This window comes from Oncorhynchus nerka, linkage group LG20 (genome assembly GCF_034236695.1).
Source record: "Oncorhynchus nerka isolate Pitt River linkage group LG20, Oner_Uvic_2.0, whole genome shotgun sequence".
In the NCBI taxonomy this organism is placed as follows: domain Eukaryota; kingdom Metazoa; phylum Chordata; class Actinopteri; order Salmoniformes; family Salmonidae; genus Oncorhynchus; species Oncorhynchus nerka.
This window is the reverse complement of record NC_088415.1, coordinates 30635425-30658154: the sequence shown is the minus strand read 5'-3', so window position 1 is coordinate 30658154 and position 22730 is coordinate 30635425. Positions and strand designations below refer to the sequence as shown.

General features: G+C 42.3%; 1 protein-coding gene across 5 annotated transcripts in view; it reads left to right on the top strand.

The window, feature by feature from the left end:
- The window catches only part of LOC115102273 (guanine nucleotide-binding protein G(I)/G(S)/G(T) subunit beta-1-like), a 57899-nt gene that overhangs the window by 15687 nt on the left and 19482 nt on the right, over positions 1-22730 (top strand). For 3 of the 5 annotated variants that reach the window (XM_029622049.2, XM_029622053.2, XM_029622054.2), the window contains exons 2-4: positions 14441-14547; positions 19743-19781; positions 20261-20367. In XM_029622049.2, the coding sequence (XP_029477909.1) occupies positions 14491-14547; positions 19743-19781; positions 20261-20367 (203 nt within the window). In that variant the 5' untranslated portion in view covers positions 14441-14490. Of the gene's footprint in view, positions 1-12378; positions 12485-13432; positions 13593-14440; positions 14548-19742; positions 19782-20260; positions 20368-22730 lie in introns of those variants that run through there. The other 2 variants (XM_029622050.2, XM_029622051.2) reach the window with 2 other exon arrangements.

Here is a 22730-nt window from a genome sequence, read left to right as displayed (position 1 = left end):
TTAATACTTACGTAAATAAGGTATTTGTTTTAATTTGTAATACATTTCTAAAAATCTGTGTTCACTTTATCATTGTGGGGTATTATGTGTAGATTGAGGAAATTACAAATGTAATCCATTTTAGAATAAGGCTGTAATGTAACAAAATGTGGAAAAGGTGAAGGGGTCTGAATTATTCCCAAATGCACTGTATAGCTGGCAAACAGTAGTGAACTTCAAACAAGTGTAACTTGATCAGCTCACATAAAAACGATTTGGGATCGGTGTCCCTTCCACGGGACGGTTGAGTTAACGTAGGCTAATGCGATTAGCATGAGGTAGTACGTAACGAGAAAATTTCCCAGGACATAGACATCTGATATTGGCAGAAAACTTAAATTCTTGTTAATCGAACTGCACTGTCCAATTTACAGTAGTGATTACAGTGAAATAATACCATGCTATTGTTTGAGGAGAGTGCACAATTTTGAACGTGAAAAATTAAGAACAAATTCTTACTTACAAATGATGGCCTACCAAAAGGCAAAAGGCCTCCTGCGGGGATGGGGGCCGGGATAAAAAATAAATAAAAATGTAGGACATAATACACATCACGATGAGAGACAACACTACATAAACAGAGACCGAAGACTACAACATGGTACAAACATTTTTGGGCACAGACAACAGCACAAAGGGCAAGAAGGTAGACAATACATCATGCAAAGCAGCTACAACTGTCAGTACGAGTGTCCATGATTGAGTCTTTGAATGAAGAGATTGAGAGAGAACTGTATACAGGGAAGCATAGAGGGCAGTGGTGTGTCCTGTAAGGAGCAATGGTGGCAAATCTGATGGCCGAATGGTAAAGAACATCTAGCCGCTCGAGAGCACCCTTACCTGCCGATCTATAAATTACATCTCCGTAATCTAGCATGGGTAGGATGGTCATCTGAATCAGTGTTAGTTTGGCAGCTGGGGTGAAAGAGGAGCGACTACGACAGAAGAAACCAAGTCTAGATTTAACTTCAGCCTGCAGCTTTGATATGTGCTGAGAGAAGGACAGTGTACCGTCTAACCATACTCCTAATTACTTGTATGAGGTGACCACCTCAAGCGCTAAACCCTCATAGGTAGTAATCACACCTGTGGGGGGAGGTGCATTCTTCTTACCAAACCACATGACCTTAGTTTTGGAGATGTTTAGAACAAGGTTAAGGGCAGAGAGCTTTGTTGTAGAGCATTTAACACAAAATCCGGGGAGGGGCCAGCTGAGTATAAGCCTGTATCATCTGCATATAAATGGATGAGAGCGCTTCCTACTGCCTGAGCTATGTTGATGTAAATTGAGAAGAACGTGGGGCCTAGGATCAAGCACTGGGGTACACCCTTGGTTACAGGCAGTGGCTGAGACAGCAGATGTTCTGACTTTATACACTGCACTCTTTGAGAGCGGTAGTTAGCAAGCCAGGCCAAAGACACCTCTGAGACGACACCAATACCCCACAAGAATAGAATGGTCTACCATATCAAAAGCTTTGGCCAAGTCAATAAAAATAGCTGCAAAACATTGCTTAAAATCAAGGGCAATGGTGACATCATTGAGGACCTTAAAGGTTGCAGTGACACATCCATAACCACTGCGGAAACCAGATTGCATACCAGAGAGAATAAATACTATAGACATCAAGAAAGCCAGTCAGTTGATTATTGGTAAGTTTTTCCAACACTTTTGATAAACAGGCAAAATAGAAATAGGATCAGCTTGATCTCCCCCTTTAAATAAAGGACGAACCATGGCTGCCTTCCAAGCAATGGGAACCTCCCTAGGGAGAAGAGACAGACAGGCTTGGCGGTGATATGGGCAGTGACCTTAAAGAAGAAATGGTCTAAACCATCTGACCCAGATGTTTTTTTGGGGGGGGTCAAGTTTAAGGAGCTTCTATAGCACCTTGGACTCAGTGACCGCTTGCAGGGAGGAACTTTGTAGTGGGGCAGGGTAAAAAGAGGGAGGAGCATTGGGGGTTGTCACATTAGAAGGTGTGGAAGATAAGGAAATGTTGGACAGGTTAGGAGGCATGGCTGAGTCAAATAGGAATCCTGACTTAATGAATTGGTGATTTTATTAAGCGCAGCCATGTGCTTAAGAGTAACAACCACATCAAAATGAAGGGACATGGGCAGCTGTGAGGAGGGTTTGTTCTCCACGTCTTTAACCGTTTTCTAGAACATCTTTGGGTTAGACCCACAGAGTGAACTGCTCCTTAAAGTAACTAACTTTGACCTTCCGGATAGCCGGAGTACACTTATTTCTCATTTGCCTGAACTAGAGGCAGTCAGCCTGGGTGTGTGTGCCGAGCCTTTCGCCAAATGCAACTCTTGAGCTGGAGTAACTCTGCAAGATTACGGTCAAACCAGGGGTTAAACCTGTTTTTTTTCAGGGTGTGTTTGTTAACAATATGACTGAACATTTCGAAAAATAAGGTCCAAGCGTCTTCGACAGATGGGATCAAGCTGATTCTATACCAATTTACAGAGGCCAGGTCATGAAGGAAGGCTTTCTCATTAAAGTTTTTTAGCAAGCGTCTGACAAATCAGGACAGGTCATTTCACTGAGCAGCCATTACAAACACAGGTTGTAGAACAGTGATCACTAAGGTCATTACAGAAAACACCAGACTGAGACCTTTCAGAATTATTTGTGAGGATAACATCGAGGAGTTAGCCTTTTCTATGTGTTTGGAGTCAAACCTTGTGGTATTGGTAATAATCTGAGAAAATGTCGGGAGTCCCATTGCTTTAGGGCTTGGTCGGGTGGTTTAAGCATGCCCCAGTTTGTCACCTAGCAGGACGAATCCAGACTTAGTGTCAGGGACCAGGAGAGAGCTTAGTGCAGGTAGGGTACAGGCCGGTGCTGATGGAGGATGGTAACACCCAGCAACAGTCAACAAAGAGCTGTTTGAAAGTTTTTAATGCTTAAGACAAGCAAATCAAATTTTGGGGGGACAGACTTGGTGGAGACAACTAAGCACTGAAGGTGGTCCTTGGTAAAGATTGCCACTCCCCCACCTTTGGATGATCTGTCTTGCCGAAAAAGGTTATAACCAGAACGGTATTCAAAACACTCTTTCTTTACCACGTCTCAGTAATGACCAACTCATTTGGATTGGAGCTGTGAACCCACACTTTCAATTCATCCATTTAGGTAATAAGCTTCTAGTGTTAAAACCTCTCTGGGATATGTGAGACGGTAGCGTCCCACCTGGCCAAAAGCCAGAGAAAATGCAGAGCGCCACATTCAAATAAATCACTATAAAAAATCTAACTTTCATGAAATCACACATGCAAGATAGCAAATTAAAGCTACACTTGTTGTGAATCCAGCCAACATGTCAGATTTCAAAAAGGCTTTTCGGCAAAAGCAAACAATGATATTATCTGAGGATAGCACCATAGTAAACAAAGAGAGAAAAGCATATTTCAACCCTGCAGGTACGACACAAAACGCAGAAATACAAATATAATTCATGCCTTTGACGAGCTTCTTTTGTTGGCACTCCAATATGTCCTATAAACTTAACAAATGGTTCTTTTGTTCGATTAATTCCGTTAATTATATCCAAATTGTCCATGTATTTAGCGTGTTTGATCCAGAAAAACACCGGTTCCAACTTGTGCAATGTGACTACAAAATATCTCAAAAGTTACCTGTAAACTTTGCCAAAACATTTCAAACTACTTTTGTAATACAACTTTAGGTATTTTTTAATGTAAATAATCAAAAAAATTGAAGACTGGACGATCTGTGTTCAATAGAGGAGGAAAACAAACTGTAGCATGCTTTCTGGTCACGCGCCTCTAACAGTACACTTCAAGTTACCCTCGTTCAAGATGGCCGTACTTCATTACACAAAGGAAAAACCTCAGCCAATTTCGGAAGACTGACATCCAGTGGAAGCGATAGGAACTGCAAGAAGGTCCCTTAGAAATCTGGATTCCCAATGAAAACCAATTGTAAATAGTGACCCCCCAAAAAAAAAATCTCTGGTTTTCCTCTGTGGTTCGCCTGCTAAATAAGTTCTGTTTTACTCAGACGTGATTTAAACAGTTTTAGAAACTTCAGAGTGTTTTCTATCCTAATACTATGCATATCTTCTGGAGATGAGTAGCAGGCAGTTGAATTTGGGCATGTATTTCATCCGGACGTGAAAATAATGCCCCCTGTCACCAAGAAGTTAACGTGCAGAAAACCCAGGCTTTTATGAGAGCAAATATCAGAGCACAAATCAGAATTGGGGCTAGCAACAGTAGATGGGCCAGGGTGTACATGCACTATTCCAGATATCATCAAACGTAATACAATTCATGCACGGCATAGGACAGGGAGAGCTCTGCAGTGTTGATTTATGACATTTGAATGTGCATTAGATGGCAGCAAGATCATATAGAGCAATTTCATCAGGTAACATGAATAAAAAAGCCGGCGAAAGGTGGTTAGATAGGGAGGCCAAGAGTCCGTGTAACCAATAAAGTCAGAGTCCCGAGCGTGGGAAGAGTCCATCCCACGGGTTGGGTAAACATCTACTGGGTGAAATTATGGACGCAATCTGCTTTATTGCCTAGTGCACAAATTGAATGCATGTGTTTATTTACAAAGTACTAATATTCAAAGCCCAAAAAATGTCACTTAACAGAATGTAACAAAATGCTAACTAGTTCTAATGAATAATCAGAATGCTAATGAAATGCTAACGAGCGCATTGGGAACATTTTGTACAGTTTCTGACCTAAACTATACAAGTAACTCATTCTACTCAGTTTGCTGCAGGCACAAATGAATATTCGCCAGCAAAGCTCTTGATCCAGGGGGTGATCTTCTGCTGTTACCAAGCAAATGCTTGATTTTGTTAGAAGCTAACCACTTAGCTAGATAGCTAACTAGCTACTTATTTAGCAAATCAAACTACGGAGCTTTTGGCACATTTTAGACAGTGAATTTAGTAGTTATAAGATAACTAGCTGGCAAACATTTAGTTGTGAATTCCATACTGTAATTAGATAACCTGGTGCATGCTGCTCGACAGTGAGTGACTCACACGCCTATGGTCTCTCGTGGTTGTGTGCTTGTAAACAAACACAGCGTGACTGGGGACAACCGTAAGCTACATATTGTGACTGGTGAAATGAAGAACGCAATGTTCTTTTATCTCCTAACGTATTGCGCAAGTGGACTGCAGGTATTTGCTTCAACTATCTACAAATATTCAAATGTATTAGACTTCAAATAAATAGGTTCAACGGTATTGAAAAACCACACTGTGGCTTTATCCATATAACCCTGTATGCCGCCAAAGCCTAAAAAAATCAAAGCTAGCCAAACAAGTCTATTGCTTGGTGCACATTTTAAAGAGCAACTACCCCCTCCAAATTATTATTTATTTATTCTCTGACCTGAAAAGTGGTCTCCTGATTAGGTTAAGAATTGTTGTGGGCTTAGAATATCATGTTTTTGTAGGGTTTCCATTAAAGTAAATGATATTGTCAAGTTAAAATGTAATTATTATTTGTGTATGTAGGGTAGGTCATTATAGGGTTGTGCTGGGCGGTATACCGTAATGTATGATATACCGGTATTGATACACGGACCGGTTTTTACTTTACCTTCTATAACATTATTTGAATGTTTGGTTTGTTAAATGTGATACGCCATGTGTAACATCCATTTTTATAGTTCACTACTTGAGTCATCTCTCTCTCTTGTGCCTCTTTCCACACAGACCTAGCCCTGCTCCCTGTAACTCAATGAGAGTGTTTGTGGTTCTTCTTCCACGACACACTTGCGTTCAGTCTGCATGGACAATGCAGCATATGCAACAATGTTAATGACAACGATGCTTTTTTCACTTTGCTTCTTAATATATATCCACTAGCGTTGTAATATTACACCGTTTGTCTTTTCTTAACAAGTTCGACCTAAATCATGTTTGCTGCTAATGCTAATCACTAGTTTTTCAGTAATTAGCTGTACAGCCTGATAATACCAGTGATGGTGGACCAGTATCTTCTAAATCGAATAGGAATATGTGAAGCATGAATGTTAGCTATATGAAGTAGCTACGGGAACATTCAATTTAGCTATAGATTATAGTCCCCTAGGAAACACGTATCCACACTTGGTTCCTACCCAGTTACAATAACATTTTCATTAGTGACCATGTCAAATAAAACTGTCTTCAAAGTGCCCGCAATTATATTCCAATGCTAGAATTAGAATAATAGTTTCCATGATTCCAACAGTTCACCTGAAGGTTTTGCTCTAAACTTTTGGTTAAAAAGTAACCTAGATTGTTTTCCCATACCGTGCAAACGTAAGTGGCGGTGTGGAAATTATCAAATGATTGCAGAAATTGATGAAAATGTGTGAAAAGTATTTTTGCTTTATTTGAACAGTATAAAACAGTCAAAGACCTATTGAAATCACTGTGTTGCCACCTTAGGGTCACGCACTACTCATAAAGCAAATTTTTGATATTTTGTATTTCAAAACATAAAATACCATCATACCATCCAATTTTTAAATAAAAAAAATATATAATAATAAATGCTGTGATATGATATTTGTCATATTGCCCAGCTCCATTATAGTCTAAAGGCTATTTGCTCAGCCCACAAATTTAAAGAACATTTAAATAATCCCCCACCATCCGCTTTCCCTGGCCAGTATTCTTTTCATTCGTATGCCACTGCCAAATTTACCTGAATGCCAAGCCCTGCAAGAGCATGCTCATTTAAAAGATGGCTAATCATTATTAGCTTGGTTCTGTATGGAATGCAAGTACATTATGGGACACAGCTCAAGTCATTATCGCCGGGCAGAAGCGAAACATTGGTGCGACCAAATCATGTGCTGGGGCCATCAACTGAAGATGTTTGTGCCACCAGTGGATTAACTTAGTCTACAGCCTTACATGGTCCAGTATTATTATTATTATTTTTTTTAATTCACCTTCTATTTAACCAGGTAGGCTAGTTGGAAACAAGTTATCATTTACAACTGCGACCTGGCCAATATAATGCAAAGCATGCGACACAAACAACAGTTACACATGGAATAAACAAACATAGTCAATAACACAATAGAAAAAGTATATAGTGTGTGCAAATGATGTAAGATAAGGGAGGTAAAGGCAATAAATAGACCATAGTGTCGAAATAATTACAATTTAGCAACTAAACACTGGAGTGATAGATGTGCAGAAGATGAATGTGCAAGTAGAGATACTGGGGTGCAAAGGAGCAAACATAAATAAATAACAGTATGGGGATGAGGTAGTTGGATGGGCTATGTACAGGTGCAGTGATCTGTGAGCTGCTCTGACAACTGATGCTTAAAGTTAGTGAGGGAGATATGAGTCTCCAGCTTCAGTGATTTTTGCAATTTGTCCCAGTCATTGGCAGCAGAGAACTGGAAGGAAAAGCGGCCAAAGGAGTCATTGGCTTTGGGGTGATCAGTGAAATATACCTGATGGAGCGTGTGCTACGAGTGGATGCTGCTATGGTGACCAGTGAGCTGAGATGAGGCTGGGCTTTACCTAGCAAAGACTTATATATGACCTGGAGCCAGTGGGTTTGGCAATGAATATGAAACGTGGGCCTGCCAACGAGAGCATACAGGTCGCAGTGGTGGGTAGTATATGGGGCTTTGGTGACAAATCGGATGGCACTGTGATAGACTGCATCAAATTTGCTCAGTAGAGTGTTGGAGGCTATTTTGTAAATGACATCGCCGAAGTCAAGGATCGGTAGGATAGTCAGTTTTACGAGGGTATGTTTAGCAGCATGAGTGAATGATGCTTTGTTGTGAAATAGGAAGCCGATTCTAGATTTAATTTTGGATTGGAGATGCTTAATGTGAGTCTGGAAGGAGAGTTTACAGTCTAACCAGACATCTAGGTATTTGTAGTTGTCCACATATTCTAAGTCAGAACCGTCCAGAGTAGTGATGCTAGGCGGGCGGGTGCTAGCAGCAATCAGTTGAAGAGCAAGCATTTAATTTTACTAGCATTTAAAAGCAGTTGGAGGCCACGGAAGGAGAGTTGTATGACACTGAAGCTCATTTGGAGGTTAGTTAACAGTGCCCAAAGGGCCAGAAGTATACATAATAGTGTTTGGGTAGAGGTGGATCAGAGAATCACCAGCTGCAAGAGCGACATCATTTATGTATGTATGTATGCATGTATGCACAGACACAGAGTAGGCCAGAGAATTGAACCCTTTAGCACCCCCATAGACTGCCAGAGGTCCGGACAACAGGCCCTCCGATTTGACACACTGAACTCTGTCTGAGAAGTAGTTGGTGAACCGGGTGAGGCAGTCATTTGAGAAACCAAGGCTGTTGAGTCTGCCGATAAGAATGTGGTGATTGACAGAGTCGAAAGCCTGGCCAGGTCGATGAATACAGCTGCACAGTATTGTCTTTTATCGATGGTGGTTATGACATCGTTTAGGACCTTTAGCGTGGCTGAGGTGCACCAATGACAGCTCGGAAACCAGATTGTGGAAACGGAGAATGTACATTAAAATGTTAAAATAATTTCAAAAACTTTTACCACCACGTTATTGGGCTTATTTCCGGAGGTGGAAATTGTTTAAGATGGTGTCAGAATTTTATTTTTTTGTAGAATGTCCTTTTAAAAGTCACCACACCTGAGCTTCTCAGTCCTTCTACATAACAATTATACTGGGGAGGACCCTGAACTCTCAAAGAAACGGGACTGGAATTGGTCAAACTCAGTTTAATACAAAATTATCATCTTTCCCTAAAAGCATGATGGTCATGACTTTCTTACATGAAAGGGGAGGTTAACTTGGCCTGAGATAATCCATCTGAGATTGATTTTCGGTCATGAGATTATTTTTTTAACCCCAGAGGCAGCGAAGTCATTATAATGTCCTCATGGCTGAAATAGGCAAGTGAAAAAATCAATGGTTGGTTGTCAGAGCCTCATGCGAAGTGTCCATGGTATCAGGCGTACTTGTGCTGAAAAATGCGCAGGCTCTGTCTGTTTTCAGAGACATTTCCTGTATTTAGAGAACAAACCTTAGTTTTATTTTCTGGGTAACACCTTGTTACTCTGGAATTGGGGGCTCCCGAGTGGCACAGCAGTTGTAAGGCACTGCATCTATCTCAGTGTTTAGAGGTATCACTACAGGCACCCTGGTTCGAATCCAGGCTTTATCACAACCTGATGTGATTGGGAGTCCCATTGGCCCAGCGTTGGCCGGTGTAGGTCGTCATTATAAATAAGAATTTGTTCTTAACTGACTTGCCTAGTTAAATAAAAAAGGTTAACGTGTTGATTATAGTTACCTTTTTTACACAGTTCATTTTTTCAACTTACATTCTTTTCACCCAAGTGTCTGTGCTTCCGCACCCTTCCTTTTGAGAGCAACACCGGGCACTCTGTGGTCTCACCAGCTGAAGAGCAGTCTGTCTCTATTGGTGTTGAAACCATCCACTATGCGCACAGTTACGAGCAACAACTTTGAAGGGAAACTTATAGAAAGTTCAAACAAACACTTGCTCATACTTTTCTTTAGGTAACAGTAATACAATTTGCGCTGAAGTAGCTAGCCGGGTATGCTAATGTTGGCTAGCTAACCAAACAAAAATGTTTAGAGTGCCATGGTTGAATAAAAAATAAAAGAAAGACTTTAAAAAAATGTACCTTTATTTAACCAGGCAAGTCAGTTAAGAACAAATTCTTATTTTCAATGACGGCCTAGGAACAGTGGGTTAACTGCCTGTTCAGGGGCAGAACGACAGATATGTACCTTGTCAGCTTGGGGATTTGAACTTGCAACCTTTCGGTCTAGATTTAGCAAACATTTCCTACAACGATTTTAACCAGAACAGAACCAATTCTAGTTTGTTGAAAAACATGGATAAGAAGTAGCGTAGGCTAGATCTAATAGTTGTGGCTATGATATTTTATATCAGACCTAGCTAATTTTGTTATTTTCTTAGAATACAGTTTTTGTTCCCCTACAATCAAAATACATTGACTACAACCAATGTATAATATTTTTTATGGAATTGCAATTAATAGTAATTATTTAGAGAACCATGCGATTAACTCAACAAGAGAAAATATTTTTGGACAGCCATGTCTTGAATTGATCCATATCAGGTGAGCGCAAAGCTTTCAAACCCTGAAATTGAAATTCACTGATATTTAATTTCACCTTTATTTAACCAGGTAGGCTAGTTGAGATCAAACCCATAGAAATCATTGGCTATGTCCGCGTAACTTATTTATGAGCATTTTGGTTGAATCTCTGTTTATAGTCTGTAATAAAAGATGTATGCCAAGATAAATTTTGGAGTCAATGACTGCAAGGCAAATGGAGTTATGTCATGGTTGGTTTTGGGTTAAGTGAATGGCCACAGTGTGTGGCTCATCTGTAGTAGCACCGATCTCTTAGGCTGCGAACTTAAGAGGCTCCCGGCAGCAGCAAGGTGACTGGGTGTGTGCGTCTGCTCCACCGGGCTCTTAATGCCTTGAAGGTTACCACACCCTGTTCCCCTTCACCAAGGGGTTAATTAGCCGCTCTCCTCCCTATCGTCCTCTGCTTGTTCACTCTCATTAGGTTAATCTGTCTCTGTCCTTCACCTCCCTTCCCTGTATCTTCCTGTGCACTAGAACATCTCCCTGCCTACCTACCCGGCCTGCCTCAGTCCTCTACCTCATGCCATGGGGAGGAGCTTCCCTCTTCTTCCCGCCCCTCTGCGGTTTACACCACAATAGCCCACCAACCTCCCACATCAATTCATGTTGAGTCGAGCCTTGTTTTTACATTTACGTTATTTTAGCAGACACTCTTATCCAGAGCGACTTACAAGGGCATTTAGGTTTAAGTGCCTTGCTCAGGGGCACACCGGCAGATTCCCCCCACCTCGTCCGCTCGGGATTCTAACCAGCGGCCTTTTGGTTACTGGCCTAACAATTTCATGCCACCATTTCATGTGTACGTACGGGTTCTGATTCATTTTTCCATTTAGAATAAATCAGGTCTGTTTTAATGGTATTGTTAATATGAATAACGTTAACATACATATCGGGGGTAGGAGGAATTGGGTTCTGAAAGATCAATTCATTTGACTGCTTTGTCTCTGAGCCAATAATGTGATTGAAAAGGAGGCCTAATAATGTCTGTTATTCACTTTTACTCTGATCAAATCTATAGCTGTTATGCTATGGAAGTAATCAATTGCTACTAGATGCTTTTGAAAATGAAGGCATTCCTCAGCGGTTTAAGGTTTTTAGGCTTCCCTATGTCAAATGGCCGTACAATCTGAAGTCAGGGCTTGATACAGAACTAAATGTTGTTTTGCTTTATAGGAAGAAATGTCTTTAAAGCTCTGGTGCAGAGTCTAATTTCACTTCCCTCTCCCCTTGTCACTGCGTGTGCTTGAGATGATGGAACTGATAGGACTGGCTGGAAAATGTGAAGTCTGCTTCCCTCGTCCTCCACCTCTCTAAAAATAGCCGGCTGAGAGTGAAGGCAGCAGTGTAGAGACACACTATCAGTGGGGCTGCCAGATGTTTCAACACACTCCCACCACCGGAACAGAAAAAACCCTCCTGAATTAGGCTTGGGCGATATACCGGGGGTATTTTGAAATACCTACGTAGTTTTTCAATACCAAAAATAATGTATTATTTTGGGGTTGGTGGCACCCCTGCCTCGCTGGGGCTGCGGTGGTATGTGCTATGCTTACTGCTTGTGGATAAGATTCTTGGTTACAGCCGATACATTTAATCCCCTTCTGGATCAAGATCCCTGTTGCCTTAATTGTTTGGTGTGCCATTTATAGAGCCCCACTCATATTTCTGCCACCATGGTTGGGTTAATTGCTGTCAGTTTGACTAATTTGGCTGGTACTTATTCCATCTCAATTTGAATATTAACGGCACTTTGTTTGCATTTATTGGACTATTGTAAGAGGATTTACCAATGTATTTTGTCCACCAGCATCCAATATGGTCCAATTACTACAGCCTAGATATCCCTAAGCCTATTCAAGGCATCATGTAGTTTAGAATACTCACAGTAGGCCCTATTACTCACTCCACTGTTTCTTGTAAGTGTATTTAGTTAAAATAGCGACAGGTTTTTATGTAGATTTTGGAGGCCCATGTCTGTATAGCATTGGTTCTGTGAAAAGGCCACACACAGGTCCTGCTAACTGGCTCTGACACCAAGGCTCTCGTCAAGGAAAAGACTAGAAGAATTAGAGATATTACCATGACACATTTTTATCAACAAGATTAGGGGGCTAAGTCGCATTGCTTAGAATCAGACGTAGTTAGCCCCACGGGCCAATCAGGTGGCAGGTAGCTGATGAGATGTCAGGTGTTTAAAGGAAAAGGTCTTGTCATTCAGAAGGTCTCCAAGCTCTTAGGACCCACAACCTGTACGGAAAAGACAGAGCGAAAGGGAGGTAAGGAAAATCCTGACAGGATGGTAAATGTTTTGTACAACTGTGATAGTCTACACCAGCAATACTCAATAGGTGGACCGCCGTCCAGATCCGGACCTAGAATTGGGCCAATACTGCCCCCCCACCAAAAAAATAAATAAATTAGGGTTGGTGTTGCTTGGGTCGCGTGGTGGGAGTTTGTTACAACGCCGATGAATTCTAATATCTATCTAGACTTTTGCCACCTAGGACGTTTTTGTGTGACCGGACCTTCTCAATTAGAATTTGAGTACCGGTGGTCTACATACAATTCAGAAATGTGGATATTAATAGTTTTTAGCCAAGTGATTCTTTAACTGAGTTGTTAATGACAAAGGTGGATGTAATGGTTGGCACAAAAGTTTAAAGGAATGCTCTACTTTATATCTATTACCTACGAACATTGGAGATTGTCAGCAATTTCCTCCATTGGCTGAATTCATTTACCCATATCGAAGTCAAACCTGTGACTCATAAAGCTGGAAGGAAGCCTGTCATTGTACGAACACAGAAGACTAGAATTTGTCTTGTAAAAATCAATGGCAACTGGTTGATATTGACAATGATCTCTTTTATTTTTGTGAACCGTTTGGTAGAAATGTAAGATGAGCATTGTTGCGTAGTGCTCGTGGTAGCATTAGTGCTTAGCAGTCTCCATCAGCCAATAATGATCTTCAACCCAGACAGTCAATATGCAGAACTTTCAACTTGCAGCATTTATACCTACACTAATTAGCCTATACGTTTGTTTTTGTATTTCCTGTTCTTTCTCCAGAGAATGTGTCAGGGATAAGCCCGTTGACCAAAGGATTGGGGTCAGCGGGATAGCCACTGCTTTTAGGATCATCAGCAGGTTTTGTCTTAACCGGATTTAGCTGGAGGAGCTGAATCAACTGTGTCCCAGGATTACAGGGATGACATTGGAAGGAGAGTTCTGAGCCCACTGACCAGGGCCAGAGCATCTGAGTGCTGCACTAGTGCCTGCCCTTCTTACCTGAGCACCTCTGGGCTAGAACTAACTCACAGAACCCACTCGGCTCCTCTCGTTTCACGCTCCAGCACTCTCTCCGTTCGGCAAGCCACAGGAGGGGTATGTTCGCAAGGGTTTCGCAGACTGAATGGATTTCCGCCAATGGATTTTAATTTAGCATCAGTTGTCCAGGAATGGCTACCGGCCGCCAAGTGCCAGATGTTTGCCTTGGGTTGGCCAGTGTATAGAGAGGGGGAGAGATTTTGCATAATAAAAAAAAGGGGATCTTTAGCACAAACTAGCTGCAGAATCCTGTTGCTAGGTAACCGTTTCAGGCTGGCAAGGACACATCTTGGGTTCTCTAGAAAGGGTTGCGATTCTGTGATTCACAGTGAGTTTGTGTGTGCCTTGTGGATCTTTCAGAGGGATGTTGTGTGATTCTGAGCAGGAATATGCTTTGCTGTGTATTTTACTGAAGTCCAAATGGTGAACAATTTCTTCTCTGCAGTTATTTTCTTGGATGTTACATGAACATCGCTTCAGTTTCTCCTATCTTTCACAGCACTAAGGTATTAGCTTGAACATCTAAAGGCTACTATTTAGAAATAGCAGCTTACCATAACATGGTCTCTGGAACATTCAACCCTACTTTCTCTGAGCTTGTCCTTGCTGTTTCAGGAATTGCGTCTCAATCATATTGAGCCTGTCTCAGGGATTTGGACCGTCACTTTGAACTGATGGCCTTGTTAGGGCCCCTGTAACAGCTGTTTATTGAGCTGCCTGTGTGTACCAGACCTGGGTTCAGAGAGCATGAGCTTGCCTGGAGTTGAGCTGGGTTTGTACTTTTTAGGGCTTTATCAGATTTCAAATACAGTTTGAACCCTGGTCTGGTGAGTACCTCTAATTGCTAATAGGAGAAACTGTGTGTGACCAAGGTGTTGAGTTTGTCCCTCTTTCTTGCCCCTCAGATCAGCAGGAGTCCCGGCGGCGGAGCGAGGCACACCATTAGCAGAGGAAAATGGGCGAACTGGAACAGCTACGCCAGGAGGCCGATCAGCTCAAGAACCAGATCAAAGTATGTCCTCCACAATCGTCCTCTCCCTGCTTTCTTCTCATAAATGCATTGGGAATGTCTGTGCAGTGATTTTACATGGCACCACTAGAGGGAACTACAATTCACCAGCTGTCCCGAAAGTCTAACAAAAACATTGTTCTCAGTTGAACAATACGATTTAAAATTTCTGCACTTTAAAATGCTTCAAACTATAACTACTCCTGCACCTATTTTAGTCACAGCCAATTCTCTCATAACTCGCTAGCTGCTGTGAAATCTCTCTGCAAGATACTAGTAGCAAGCTGGATGGCAAAAGAGAGTACGGTTTAATGTATTTTTGCAATTCAGTACTGTGGTTTTATTGCAGTTCCATGGTCCAATCATATTGCTCACTATGTCTGCTGCAAAGGGGCAATAGAGCCTTGAGGAAATACGTCTTGATCATTCATGGAAAATAAAAGTGCCGTAAACAAATTGGCTTTCTATTTAAAATGCAGATGGTGAACAACCTATGAAGGAAGAAGTCTGGAGTTTTGGTGCAGGAACAGTCAACTAGCGCAAAAATAGTATTGCAATATTGTCAAACCGTGTCAAACTCACATTGTTTTCATAGTGTATCCTAATTCAGCCGAATGAACTTTAAGTTAAACTCACAGGGCCTTGTGCCCCACCTTCCTTGCTTTTCTCATGCGATTGGCCCCACCTTCCATACAGAGTGATGACAGCACTATGCATGTTTGATCAAAGAATAAGGAATTAGAATACTAATTTAGTTAGAGCTGTTTGGGGCTGTAGTATGTTTGGCTTAGCTCTTACCTCCCTGCCTTTTTCCTTATCCCACTAGGATTCAAGGATACAACAATGCAAACACAGATTCAGCGTGTGTGTGTGTGTGTATATATCTAGATTTGGGTAGTGTGCTGTGGGTAGATTTAACAGTGAGTTTGTTGAACAAGTTGGAGGAATGTATAGTAGAGGTCGACCGATTATGATTTTTCAATGCCGATACCGATTATTGGAGGTCCAAAAAAGCCGATACCGATTAATCGACCGATTTTAAAATATGTGTAATAATGACAATTACAACAATACTGAATTAACACTTATTTAAACTTAATATAATACATCAATAAAATCAATTTAGCCTCAAGTAGATGATGAAACATGTTCAATTTGGTTTAAATAATGCAAAAACAAAGTGTTGGAGAAGAACGTAAAAGTGCAATATGTGCTATGTTAGAAAGCTAACGTTTCAGTTCCTTGCTCAGAACATGAGAACATTTGAAAGCTGGTGGTTCCTTTTAACATTAGTCTTCAATATTCCCAGGTAAGAAGTTTTAGGTTGTAGGACTATTTCCCTCTATACCATTTTGTATTTCATTAACCTTTGACTATTGGATGTTCTTATAGGCACTTTAGTATTGCCAGTGTAACAGTATAGCTTCCGTCCCTCTCCTCGCTCCTCCCTGGGCCCGGACCAGCAACACAACGACAACAGCCACCACATCGAAGCAGCGTTACCATTGCAGAGCAAGGGAAACAACCTCCGAGCGAGTGAAGTTTGAAACGCTATACGGCGCGCTAACTAGCCAGCTGTTTTGACACACTAAATCACAGAATCGCAACCCTTTCTAGAGAACCCAGCCTCATCTCGGGAGTTGATAGGTTTGAAGTCATTAACAGCGCAATGCTTGACGCACAACGAAGAGCTGCTGGCAAAATGCACGAAAGTGCTGTTTGAATGAATGTTTACGCGTCTGCTTCTGCCTACCACCGCTCAGTCAGATACTTAGATACTTGTATGCTCAGTCAGATTATATGCAACACAGGACACGCTAGGTAATATCATCAACCATGTGTAGTTAACTAGTGATTGATAGTTTTTTATAAGATAAGTTTAATGCTAGCTAGCAACTTACATTTACATTACATTTAAGTAATTTAGCAGACGCTCTTATCCAGAGCGACTTACAAATTGGTGCGTTCACCTTAAGACATCCAGTGGAACAGCCACTTTACAATAGTGCATCTAAATCTTTTAAGGGGGGTGAGAAGGATTACTTTATCCTATCCTAGGTATTCCTGAAAGAGGTGGGGTTTCAGGTGTCTCCGGAAGGTGGTGATTGACTCCGCTGTCCTGGCGTCGTGAGGGAGTTTGTTCCACCATTGGGGGGCCAGAGCAGCGAACAGTTTTGACTGGGCTGCGCGGGAACTGTACTTCCTCAGTGGTAGGGAGGCGAGCAGGCCAGAGGTGGATGAACGCAGTGCCCTTGTTTGGGTGTAGGGCCTGATCAGAGCCTGGAGGTACTGAGGTGCCGTTCCCCTCACAGCTCCGTAGGCAAGCACCATGGTCTTGTAGCGGATGCGAGCTTCAACTGGAAGCCAGTGGAGAGAGCGGAGGAGCGGGGTGACGTGAGAGAACTTGGGAAACTTACCTTGGCTTACTGCATTTGCGTAACAGGCAGTCTCCTTGTGGAGTACAACGAGAGAGAGGCAGGTCGTTATTGCATTGGACTAGTTAACTGTACGGTTGCAAGATTGGATCCCCCGAGCTGACAAGGTGAAAATCTGTCTTTCTGCCCCTGAACGCGGCAGTTAACCATTGAAAATAAGAATGTGATTTTTTTTTACAAATCGGCGCCCAAAAATACAGATTTCCGATTGTTATGAAAACTTGAAATCGGCCCTAATTAATCGGCCATTCCGATTAATCGTTCGACCTCTGTGTAGTATGTTCCTGAGATTTATGTAAATATTTGCTGAGCGTGGTCTGTTCAAGTGTTGCATGTTTGTATCCTTGAGGTGCTTTTCTGTTTTGTGTGTCTCATGAATCATGCAATAGCTTGAAATATGTAGCCTTTAGCTAGCTAGTGTTCTTTTGTACACTAAGTGTACAAAACATGAACACCTGCTCTTTCCATGACGCGGAATGACCAGGAGAATCCAGGTGGAAACTATGATCCCTTATTGATGTCACTTGTTAAATCCACTTAAGTCCGTGATTTCAGCATTGAGTCTTCTTGGGTATGGTGCTACAAGCTTGGCACACGTGTATTTGGGGAGTTTCTCACATTCTTCTCTGCAGATCCTCTCATGCTCTGTCAGGTTGGATGGGGAACGTCGCTGCACAGCTATTTTCAGCTCTCTCCAGAGATGTTCGATCGGATTCAAGGCTCTGGCTGGGCCCCTCAAGGACATTCAAAGGCTTGTCCAGAAGCCACTCCTGCATTGTCTTGGCTGTGTGCTTAGGGTTGTTGTCCTGTTGGAAAGTGAACCTTCGCCCCAGTCTGAGGTCCTGAGCTCTTTGGAGCAGGTTTTCATAAAGGAATTCTCTGTACTTTGCTACGGTCATCTTTGCCTCAATCCTGACCAGTCTCCCAGTCCCTGCTGCTGGAAACATCCCCACAGCATGATGCTGCCACCACCATGCTTCACTGTAGGGATGGTTCCAGGTGTCTTCGACCTCATGGTTTGGGTTTTTCTCTGACATGCACTGTCAGCTGCGGGACCTTCTACAGACAGGTGTGTGCCTTTCTAAATCATGTTCCATCAATTGAATTTACCACTGGTGGACTTCCAAGTTGTAGAAAAATCTCCAGGATGATCAGTGGGAAAAAGGATGCACCTGAGCTCAATTTCTAGTCTCATAGCAATGGGTCTGAATAGTTAGGTAAATAGTTTATATTTGTTTCAATAATCTAATCCTGTTTTTGCTCTGTTATTATGGGGTACTGTGTAGATTACTGGATAAAATATTTAATCCATGTAAGAATACGGAGGTAACCTAAATGTGGGAAAAGTCGAGGAGTCTGAGTACTTTCCGAAGACACTGTATATTCAAAGGTATGTGGACATACCCGTTGTTGACAGGTGTATACATTTGAGCACACAGCCATGCAATCTCCGTAGACAAACATTGGCAGTAGAATGGCCTTACTGAAGAGCTCAGTGACTTTCAATGCGGTACCGTCATAGCGTTCCACTTTTCCAACAAGTCAGTTTGTCAAATGTCTGCCCTGCTAGAGCTTCCCCGGGCAACTGTAAGTGCTGTTATTGTGAAGTGGAAAAGTCTCAAGGAGCAACAACATCTCAGCCGTGAAGTGGTAGTCCACACAAGCTCACGGAACGGGACCATTGAGTGCTGAAGCATGTAGCACCTAAAAAAATAATCTTCCCTCGGTTGCAACACTCACTACAGGTGTTCCAAACTGCCTCTGGAAGCAACGTCAGCACAATAACTGTTTGTCGGGCGTCTCATGAAATTAGTTTTCATGCCTTAGCAGCCGCACACCATCCTGAGATCACCATGCGCAATGCCAAGCGTCGGTTGAAGTGGTATAAAGCTGGCTGCCATTGGACTCTGAGCAGGGGAAACACATTTTCTGCCGTGATGAATCACACTTCACCATCTGGCAGTCCAACAGACACATCAGGGTTTGGCAACTGCCAGGAGAACGCTACCTGCCCGACTGCATAATGCCAACTGTAAAGTTTTGTGGAGAAGGAATAATGGTCTGGGGCTGTTTTTCATGGTTTGGGCTAGGCCCCTTAGTTTCAGTGAATGGAAATCTTAACACTATAGCATAAAATTACATTCTAGATGATTCTGTGCTTAAAACTTTGTGGCAATAGTTTAGGGAAGGCCCTTTCCTGTTTCAGCATGACATTGCCCCCGTGCACCAAGCGAGGTGCATACGGAAATGGTTTGTCGATCAGTGTGGCCTGCACAGAGCCCTGACCTCAACCCCATCAAACAACTTTGGGGTGAATTAGAATGCCCACTGCGAACCAGGCCTAATCACTCAACATCAGTGCCTGACCTCACTAATGCTCTTGTGGCTGAATGGAAGCTAGTCCTCGCAGCAGTGTTTCAACATCTAGTGGAAAGCCTTCCCATTAGAGTGGAGAAAGTTATTCCGTCAAAGGGGGGACCAACTCCACATAATTTTGGATTGAGATGTTCATCGAGCAGGTGGCCACATACTTTTGGTTGTGTAGTGTTAGTAAGTGGTCATGTTTATCCGGTCAGTGGGAATGGTAATTGTCTCCGTGATCACTGAAATTATTGGCTCACCACTTCGATTATTGAGGTGGATTTAAAAAAAAAATTTTTTTAATATTGTTACACTATCAAAAGCGTTTGTGGGATCAAATTAAGACTTGGCTATTTCGTTTTTTTTACAATTAAATGTAACTTTTTCTTTTTGAACCTCCAGGATGCCAGGAAAGCGTGTGCGGATGCTACCCTGTCTCAGGTAAGAAACCTTTCCACCTTCATCACTCTGTTGAAACAAACAGATCCCTTAGAGTGCAGTTCAGACACGGGGATGGGGAACCACTGAAGTCAACTTCATTATTCAGGATACAGGTAACGTGTCAAGTTAAATGTTTTGTCAAAGCTGAGTAATGGTTAAATTGCGATAGGCGAGATGCACTGGGGTTCAATGAGTCCACAGCTCAAAGGCTGAGTGTAACTAGCAGCAGAGATAGCTCACAAGAATAGAGACTGCTCGCGCTTGGCTCCATATGTGTCATCCAGCCAACAAATCCTGGAAGCAGCAGCACCCACTCTATATTTCTGTAAATGCAACATCATGGGAGCTGATAAAGAAAGGCAATGGTTTCACAGTATAGAACCTAGTAAAGGGCATCCCCATTTCCCATGGAGATACACAGCCTATTGTGTCATGGTCATTGATTTGTTTCTCCCCCCCCCCCCCCCCTTTCCCTTCAGATCACAGCAAACATTGACCCAATTGGCCGAATTCAGATGCGCACTAGACGGACACTGAGGGGGCATCTGGCAAAAATCTATGCCATGCACTGGGGCACTGACTCGAGGTAATCTTATTTAGCCACTTTCTGCCACTAAATACCCCCCAATCCAGGAAGTGACCATAAAAGGTTGTCTTTTGTAGTTTTCCTGTATAAAACTATTCCAAGATGCCCCCCCAAAAAAAAAAAACATCTGTAATGGTGTTTTTGTGGAAAAAAGTTATCTTACATGTTTTTGTGTGCGTACTCTACAGTCCCCTCCGAATATGGTCACAGGTGTGTTTTTGTGTGCGTACTCTACAGTCACCTCTGAATATGGTCACAGGTGTGTTTTTGTGTGCGTACTCTACAGTCACCTCTGAATATGGTCACAGGTGTGTTTTTGTGTGCGTACTCTACAGTCACCTCTGAATATGGTCACAGGTGTGTTTTTGTGTGCGTACTCTACAGTCACCTCTGAATATGGTCACAGGTGTGTTTTTGTGTGCGCTTCTATGTTTGTGTCGCATGTTTGTGCCGGTATCATTGTGTGTGTATGGGGTGGGATATGTGGGTAGGGAAAACATTCAAAATTGAGTCGTCCTTTGTACGTGGTGTTGCTGGCTACTCTTCCCTGAGTGCCAGTCAGTGCTGGTGACTCCCGTGTTCCTGAGCATAGGGGGGCGTCCTAGGAGCCCCCAGCCCAGTCCTGCAGCTTTCACCTCACCTCAGTAACCAGCCAACTAATTACAATACCGCAGGTGTGCCGCTCCGCAGAGATGCCACACCCCACACACCAAACTGCTTTGTCATCTCGCTTTGTTGCTCCAATTCATTTTTATCGCCCCACCCTAATTAAAAGAATAGACCATTCTTAACCGGTGAGCTCACAATGATGCAACAGAAAAATTATTAAAATAATTAGTCCCCAACAGTCACCCCTCCATTTCATATTAACGTGTATTATGGCTGTGACTGTCATGTAATTTTGGATGATGGTAATTCACCGTAATAACAGTTAGAATAGCAAAAAATTTAAATGTACGCACAGTTTCTCCTCCTCTCCTGACTGCATGTGCTGCCATAGAAATATAATGAGTAGAACGGGATTCTCATTCAAGTCAATGATGGCATAATGGGTGGACTGGCGGTCATTGCAAGTGTACCCATAGGAGCAAAGCAGAAAGTAAAATATGTGCTGTGATTTGTTGACTCAACTGACATTGCAAAAAAAAAAAAAAATCCATTGCATGATTCACATTGAAATTAACATTCTACATTACCATGAAAAGTATTGCATCACAATACCAGGCAGCCATTGCGAGTGTACCCATGAGTTTACCAGTGAAATTGCCAGGGTTAGAGGTACTCAGACCTATTCTTCTATTCATTCTCGTTCTGTGCTGCTGCTGCTGCGTTGTCGGGGGCATTGCCCAGGCAACAGAAGACTCATTTGCTTATTTCAGCAAGGAGTAAAAAGGGAAAGTTTCACGTTGTTTAAGAGTCAATGTTATTGCAGAAACGGACTCAACCTCACAAATGCCCAGTTGGCTGTTCGTTCCACACACACATTTTTCATGACCGTCAGTTATACGTTAATTGTGCCAGCCCTAATGTTTCTTTGCTTTGGTGGGTTAAATAATCTAATTAGTCTACCTGTAGCGAAGTGCAGCTGTCCAAAGAGAAGGCATAATGAAAAGAAGTATTGACCCGGAGTCGGGTGCTATTCATGCACATGGTCTGTGTTCCTCCCACTGCTATTTATAGCCCCGTGCCCTGTGGCTCTCATTTAATTGACTCAGTTTATAAAGGGGGGGATTCCGACTCGCGTTGTGCATGCGTAAATGGAACGTAATTTCCTTTTTTCATGCATTTTTCTCTCAATGCGTATTCTGACCTTGAATTTAAGCATGAGAATAGTATGCTATTCACCTGCTATTCGTTGGGGGGTGGAGATGTGTCTACAGATACGCCGTAATCTGACCTTGACTTAACACCTTTACGCTTGACAAAACCATAAATAAGGTCGTGCGAACCTGTGGTTCCAAGTTTAAAGGGCGTCTACTTTATTTTTTCCGATAATCTCAGTGCCCTGAAATTTATAAATTGATAAGAGCTAGCTAAGTAAGTAGTCGGTTAGAAAGGAATTGTAAATATACACAGCAATTCTTTTAAATTTTACCTTTATGATCCCTATAGATGAATGTGTCATATGGAATCAAACTGAAAATCGTAACATGACATGTAGGCCTATCCGGAGCCACCGTCAGCAATACCCACATACATTTATAACTGTCATTTTAGTGTTCGCTTCCTTGAATTTATAGTCTTTACCTTTCCTCTGTGATGTCCGTGTAGTTGTTCCTGAGGGTTGCTAACAATAGTGGATCATATTAGACAGGGCATCACTTCTTTTTTTTTGTACACTTTCCCGTTTGCGTCAGGTAGTT